This window comes from Pezoporus flaviventris, unplaced genomic scaffold (assembly GCF_033815535.1).
Source record: "Pezoporus flaviventris isolate CSIRO_AGI_PZ_B2104156 unplaced genomic scaffold, CSIRO_AGI_Pfla_v1 ptg000005l, whole genome shotgun sequence".
NCBI classification, from domain to species: domain Eukaryota; kingdom Metazoa; phylum Chordata; class Aves; order Psittaciformes; family Psittacidae; genus Pezoporus; species Pezoporus flaviventris.
In genome coordinates this window covers 1,614,614-1,622,036 of record NW_026892553.1, presented here as the reverse complement: position 1 = coordinate 1,622,036, position 7,423 = coordinate 1,614,614, and the positions used below count along the sequence as shown (strand labels likewise).

The following is a 7,423-nucleotide window of genomic DNA, read 5'->3' as shown; positions in this document are numbered from 1 at the left end:
TGCTGTTCCCAGACTCACCCCAGAGCTGGCCATAGCCATTGGCACCACTGGGCTAGGGCTGGGTGGGTTCAGATCCAGCCAGGGCTCCCGAGATGTCTTTGCCCACTCTAGTGATAAAAGCAGTTCTGCTGCTATGGGATGCTGATCCTGGCTCACCATATATCGGCGCTTCAGCTATGCTCAGAGTGAGAGTTCTTCCTCTCCAGGCTTGAATCTCGCAGCCTTCATCACCATCATCTTCACCTATCCTGGTTCTACTCTATCCACGTCACTGCATCCACAATGGAAGAGCAAGGCGTCTTCTCTTGGGAAGCTGCCATCACAAAGCAGCTGTTCTTCATCATCTTCACCAATGATCTCTGCTGGATACACACATTTCCTCCCCAAGCTGCATTCCCTGCTGCAGGTGGAAATACCAGGTGAACCTACAGCCCAGGCAAGGCCTTGAAACAGAGCCCACTGTGAGTCCCTGGGTGGGGAGCACCTTGATGTAGGGTATTGCTCTGGGATGCTCCTGTGTTGGAGAATCACTAAGCATGAAGGTTTCCTCATCAGCCAGCAGAAACTGTTAGTACTTTATTAATTACACAGATGGGAAAAGCAGTCCCCATCCAAGTCAAACAATCTGCTGCGGTTGCATATGATACAAAACAACAGTCCTTTAAATACAAAATACATGTCTTTTAAGTGAGCATCACCTGGCGCTGAGCTCTTCTGCCGTAGTTATATATTAATATTCCAACTGTACAAGTATTTATAGATAGAAAAAAAAAATCCTAAAAATATTAGGAGAAAAATCATTCCCCCAAATGTTAGTTATTTTTTTATATATATATATATAAAAATTATATATATATATAAAAACACAGACTAGAGGCCCAGTTATTTGTTTGTTTCACCAAAAGAGAGACAGATAAGATGGGTTACATCAAAACTGACACTGGGAATCACCCCCGTGCATGGGTCATGTTGCTTTCCAGTTGGAACGATGTCTGGTTAATTTGGGTCCCTGCCTGAATGGAGAAACCAGGTCAGCTCCTGGGTGCTGTTAGCTATGGTGGCCAGTTCCTCCATGGAGGAAAGGAAGGGGAACAGTTGTCACTGCAGGGAGTAGGAGTAGGGAGATGGCTCAGCACCCAGGAGGGGCATGGGCTCTGGCACATATAGCTGTCCAAAGAAGGGTGAATCCAAGCTATCACCAGCTCCCAGCTGCCACCTCACTTTACTGCAGCAGCCAGGATGGGGCAGAGCTTGGTGCATGTTTGGCCCATGCTTTGCACGTATTGTCCCCTTGTTAGCTGGGATGAGCACAGCCCTTCAGTCTGCTCTTGCTGCCCTGGTCAAAGCCTTCAGCTGGTGCTACTGTGGCTGCTCGGCTTCCTCCTGCTCCTCATGCCTCCTTGTAGTTTGTAGGGGATATTACCCTTTCCCAGCCTGCAGCCAACTACAGGGGCAGCAGTTCTGCTGCTCTAGACATTCTGTCCTCTCCAAATAGGTAGGCTGGCTTCAAAGGATAGAATGGCTTGGAACATAATCCATGCAGTCATGCAATCCCCATTGAAACCTAGTGCACAACGGAGGACTTTTAGCTGCGTAAGAGCAGGGCACAGGACTAAAGGGCTTTGTCATCTATGAAATTCAGCACCAAAGGTGCAACAGGTTCCTTCTGCACTCAAGGGCTGGCCCTTGAGGCATACCTCTATACCTCCTCCTAGCACAGCAGCCTCTTCCACTACCAAACAGGTTCCCACAGTGACTCCCTGGCTGTCCCCACCGGGTGACACCGCACACACAACCCACCCCTTGCTGCCCTCCCTTCACTTCCCAACACAGCGCTGCGACCTACGGATGCGGCAGCATCCTCCCCGCTCACTTGTGCTTTGTTCCATACACCTTCACCACTGTGGCTGCTCCTGGCTCACAGGGGGGACCCTGCTGCTCACCAGCCCTGGCCATGGATCTGCCACAGCCCCTCTCTTGCCCTCTGCTCACCAACCATTCCTGTGGAGACCATGGGCCACACAGCTTCATCTCTGCTTGGGAGGCTGCCAAAGCAGCAGCAGGACAGGGGGATGGGGAATGCCCAGCACAGGATAAAAGGATGCTTATAAATATGTTCCCGTGAGCATGCCGACCTTTGGCTGCCCATCCCATGCTCCCTCTGCAAGCCCCAGCCCGGATCCACTGGCAAGTCCACATCACACAGGACAGAGCATCTTCCTGGTGCCTCAGATCTTCGTCTCGGGGCCACTGGGACTCAGGACTGGGAAGGAGTCTCGGATCCTCACCAGCTCCATGGCACAGAGGTGGCCAAAGACCTTGTTGTACCACTCGGGAGACCGGCCCCTGAAGAAGGGAAGAGGCAGGAGGAGGTGAGCAGGCAAAAGTGCCAAGAAGCAGCACATTGTTTCTTGCTTGGGGACTGGCACTCAGTGTAGCTCTGGCTGTGATCAACTAGGGGACAATGACCAGCACTGCATGACAAAAAAGGCAACCTGCCTCCCTCACTCCCCACCATGCAGCAAAACGGGGGAGTATCTGTGACCAAGCTGGGCTTGCAGCAGCTCATCAGCCCACCCTTACACCACTACACCCCAGCACAGCTTACCAGAGTGAGGAGAGCACCAGTGCTGTGTTTCAGACCCACCAGGGACCTCATGGTTTCTGCAGAAGATTTAAGGGACTTGCTGCTACACTCAGAGCCACCAGAGGACCTGCCAGCACTGCAACACCAAGCTGATGGCTCCTTTCCCAGTAATCATCTGGCAGCTAAAAACAGGTCCTAGGCAGGCACCATGGTGCATGAGCTGCAGCACTGCCAGGCTGGGCAACCAGAGGGACAAGCAGCTTCTGCACTAGACCCCTACCCGCTGCCCCATCAACCTCCACGGCAGCTGATGTGGCGGCACCAAGGGCCCCCGTTACCTGAGGTCAGCTCTGCAGATGTGGGTCACCCTGGAGCGGCCCATGGCACTGGGCTCGATGAGGTACTGGGATGTCAGCACGATGGCTTTGACGCCTCCCTCCACGGGCAGCTTGTCGTGCTCCACCGAGATGGAGATGAGCAGGCAGGCACCACGCGGCAGGTCCGTGCACCAGCGCCTGCAGGACAGAGCGGATCAGCTCCTGTCACTGTGAGCCCACTCATAGGCAGCCCCTGCCTGGACCTCAGGGTCCCCATCAGGAGCCTGCACAGCCCAGAGGGGAGCAGCCAGGGCTGGGGTCAGATGGGTTCCACCAAACTGAAACCAAACCCTTCGCTGCCCTCACCGGAGCACCATGCAGTCCCTGTGCGGATGGGGTGCCATGCTGTCCGTGACGTAGTGGTAGACCTCCATGTTCTTGTCCAGGGCTTCCACCACTTTGCTCTGCAGCAGATCCTCGTCCCAGAGGTGACGTTCCCGAAGCACCCGGTGCAGCACTGTGGCAGGAGGGGCCTCGACGTCCGTGGAGACCTTCCACAAGCGCAGAGGGTGCCCGTCCCCAACCTGATGGGCCGAGGCAAGGGTTAGGCAAGCTATGGGATCCCCACAGTGCTCATCCCCAGACAGCTTCACTGATGGTTCCCACTGCCATGGGGCAGCCAGTGACATCTGCTGTCTAGTGTGGCATGGGGTGGGACAGGAACTGCTCTGGCTGCTAGAGAGGCACTGGACACCAGCAGCCAGCTCCTCTGCTAACAACAAAGCGATGGGCTCTCTGCTGGGCACAGAGCACCCTCCATCCCGGAGCTGCCCATCTCTCAGCCCCTGCTCTGGCCAAGGAAGGAGTTGCTGATCCCTCCTTGCATAACAGAACAAGCACCGAAGGGTTGGTAGCAGATGCCCGCAAGACCCAGCATTCATCCTGTATGGATTCCCCCACGTGACCCCAAGCTCCCCTCCACACACTGGCTCTTACCTTTTTGCAGGAGAGCTCTGTGTTCAGGGGCCCTGGGGTGCTCAGCCACCCCTTGAATTTCTCTGACGACTCTTTGAGCAGGTTCTGGACACTCTGCTCAAAGAAGGAGTGTAAATCCTTGCTTTTCCCCTGACACACAAAGTCGGTCAGGGGATGGGGGTAAGCATCTGCTGCCATATAGGAGCTGCTCAGCTGCAGTAAGATGTCATGGGAGACCTACAAGGCAAGAGCATACAGATCTTCAGAAAGACAGAGAGAACCTATGTGGATCTTGTGAGTGGTGCTTGGCAGCTAGAAAGCCATAACTCCTCATCCCACCAAGGCAGAGAAGGACAGACACAGCCTCCCTGGACATAAGTCCTGCAGCTTGCAACCTGCAGTTGCCCAAGATGCAGGTGGGCTTTGCTCCCCGGGGTTAACTGACCAGTGGCAACTGCCCTGCCGATGGATGGGTGCCCTTGTATCACCCCTCACTGCCACAGACCAGCACCTGCTGGTGAGGCCCCATCTTCTGCTGTAGCATCACGGAAGGGCAATGCTGGGCTGGACATGCTGCAGCCACTCACCTGGAAGAGCTTCTTGCAGTCAGTGATCATGTGGGAGAGTCCTTGTGTTGCAGCCATGTTCTCATTGAGGTCCTTCTGGTCAGGCTTCCCCATGGTGCCCCTCTTGTGGATCACCCTGCGGGAATGCAGGTATTGCTGGGACTGGGCTGGCATCCCACTCACCCCTATCCTCGCCATTGCTCTGCTTTGTGTCACAGAGCAACAGACCCCTCCTTCACAAAGCTGTGCTGAGAATATACATGTTCCCACTACTCGTTACCCTAGACCACTGGTCTCCCATGATGGACAGGGAAGGGATGATGGGGGCATGAGGGCTGCGGGAAGGCTGGGGAGGCCAGAGCTAGTCCAACTCTTACCTTGGGGAGGTGCTTTCCTTCTTGGACACGTTGAGGTGGAAGATGGAGGGAGCGAGGCACACGGCCAGGTTCCCAGCCGTCATCTGGTTCTCCTCCGCAGAGGCGATGTCGCTCAGGAAGTAGAGGAGGGTCTGCAGCACCTCCCGGTTCTCATCGGGCATGAGGATAACAGCCGCCTGCACCGCCTGCAGCCGCTGCTCCTTCGACACGACTGCGAGCACAGGGCACAGCTGGTGGTCAGCAGGTCCATCCCTGCAGGACACCACCTCTGTTCTAATGAACAGAGAGATGCCTCCCCGCTGGGATACCCAAACTTTCATCCCCAGCCCAGTGCTTACACTGGTAGATCTGCAGGAAGGTTTCCGTCAGCTTGCTGGTGAAGATGGGCTCGGGCAGGTCACGGAAATACTGCTTCAGCAGGTCAGCCACGTCGTACGCTGACTGCCCGTCGTAGTTGACGTGGTCAGGGCTGGTTTCATTCATGTGCCGGAGCGCCTGAATCCGGGACTTCACCCCTGACTTCCGGAAAATGCCAACCTGCCGGGGAACAGCAGGTCGGTGCTCGAGCACAGAGCAGGCACCATCCCAGTGAGCTCCCATGGGACAAGCAAGTAAAGCCTTTCCCCAAAGACCTCACTCCTGCAACCCAGAGAATCCTGAGTGAGGGATGGCCAAAGAGGCACCAGAGGAGTCCCACGGTCTCACCCTCCCACTTCACCACAACCAAGCACCACAAAAGGTGACTGAAAAGGACCCCTGAAAGCTGGGTTTTCCCCCACATCACGTGCTGGTGCAGAGCAGCAGGCTCAGAGCCACCCCACAGCCATTGTCAGTGGTCGCGGCATCACCTGGTCCAGGCACTGGCTGCGGATGTAGCGCATCGCCTGCTGGATGCTCTGTGGCAGGGGCTGCCCCGTCCGCTGCACGTTGATGATGGGTGGCACCCCAAAGACCATCTTGTCCCTGTAGTTGGGGACTTTACTCCTCTTCATGAACTTGGGCACAGTCCTGCAGGGTGGAACAGACAGACGTCAGTGCAACGAATAGGTCCTTTGGCACCACCTGACAGAGGGGAGTAGGACTACAGGTAGCACAAATACACAGGATTCTGCCATATAGAAGTGTGTTTAACATAAGCAAGGCAGCTTCTGGGGCACCTTTTATTGAGCCAGAAATGCTTCTATACCTGGCTACAAAACCGCTGTCACTCTCTTGTGTTGCTGCAGCCTTTTAATACCCCACAAATCTCTGCTGCCTTCCTGGTTGCAGATGATGCTGGGAGCCAGGTATTAACCCCCAGCTCATGCTTGAAAGGATGCCCATAGCCACACAGAGTAAAATCAGTTTTAGTTTCAGCTTTATCCCCTCCCTCTCCACCACTTTAACGCACTGAAGCTGCTCTAGGCTGCACGACCTGTGCTGAGAAGCAGCACCCACAGAGCTACACCACATGGGCATCATCCCGGTACCCCTCCCCACCAGCTCACCATGTCCAGGCCTGTTTGTGGGGCACAGAGTACTTCTCCATGATGGCGGTGAGACGGAGCAGGGAGCACTTCTGGAGCAGGTTGAGCTGGGCAGAGGACTGACGGTTGATCTCCAGGGAGGCAGAGTTCAGGCTGGGCCGGTGTGAGTTCTGGAAACTGTGCCAGCGCAGCTTTCTGTGGGGAAAGGCTGGTGGTGAGAGCTGGAGACCCCGGGGAAGAGCCTGTCCCTGTCCCACGGCACCCACTGCTTCGGGGGAAGGTGAGGGCACAACAGGGCTGAGCCCAGGGATCCCAACACCAGCCCCAGTGCCACGAGTGGTGCTTTCTTGCCCCGGAATAGGGTGCCAGAGAGAGCAGAAGAGACATCTGCTCTTGCCTTAAAGGTCTGCTCCCTCCCCCAGGCTCTCCTGAAACGACCAGCATCCTCTCCCCTTGCACTCCAGGCTCACTGCACCAACACCCAAGGGCTGTGCTGCACTGCAGCTCTGCCAAGACACCTGGGGAGAGCTCAGTGCTCAGGACAACACACACCTGCAGGGGACAACACACACCACTCAACGGGGACAACTCCAACACCCGCTTTCTCAAGATGAAAAGACTCCCCAAAGAGACAGTGCTCTCTTAGGAGCTGCTAAAACCCTTCCCAAACCCATGTTGCTCTGTCAAGTTGTTCTGGTGCATCCTCAAGCCCAGAAGGGCACAAGGACATTTTCCAGCTAAGAAAAAAACACATTCCTCTACACTACTCAGAGCCTGCCCACAGGCACATGCGCCTACCAGGGGCTAGAAAAATCACTGAATTTGGCAGCTGCTGGAGCTTTCCTAGGGAAAGCACAAGGGATCACTAAGCACACTGGAAACAAGTTCCTCCTGTTGTTAGTAAATGAAAAACCATTTTATTACAGGTCTATGCAGGCAGACAGGTCGCCGCCTGTATCCAGCAGGCAGCAGGGCTGGCAGCCACGGCTTGCAGCCACCAGGGTGCACCAGCTACCCACGATGTGCTACAACAGCATCACCCTGCTTGCTCTCCTCTCGTGGACACCCCTGTTTGCAAAAGCACCCATAAAATGGGAATGAGCTCACAGCGGTCCAGGACCGAGTTTCCCAGGCA

General features: G+C 55.4%; 1 protein-coding gene across 5 annotated transcripts in view; it reads right to left on the bottom strand.

Annotated features, from left to right (window-relative positions):
• Positions 1–564: 564 nt before the first annotated feature.
• STARD8 (StAR related lipid transfer domain containing 8) overlaps positions 565–7,423 on the bottom strand; it is a 55,792-nt gene continuing 48,933 nt past the window's right edge. For all 5 annotated transcript variants that reach the window (XM_061445585.1, XM_061445583.1, XM_061445586.1 and 2 more), the window contains 9 exons: positions 6,310–6,483; positions 5,671–5,830; positions 5,161–5,359; positions 4,823–5,033; positions 4,467–4,581; positions 3,901–4,116; positions 3,271–3,488; positions 2,926–3,102; positions 565–2,346 (listed from right to left, as the gene is read on the bottom strand). In XM_061445585.1, coding sequence (XP_061301569.1) covers positions 2,229–2,346; positions 2,926–3,102; positions 3,271–3,488; positions 3,901–4,116; positions 4,467–4,581; positions 4,823–5,033; positions 5,161–5,359; positions 5,671–5,830; positions 6,310–6,483 — 1,588 coding nt within the window. In that variant the 3' untranslated portion in view covers positions 565–2,228. The remainder of the gene's footprint in view (positions 2,347–2,925; positions 3,103–3,270; positions 3,489–3,900; positions 4,117–4,466; positions 4,582–4,822; positions 5,034–5,160; positions 5,360–5,670; positions 5,831–6,309; positions 6,484–7,423) is intronic.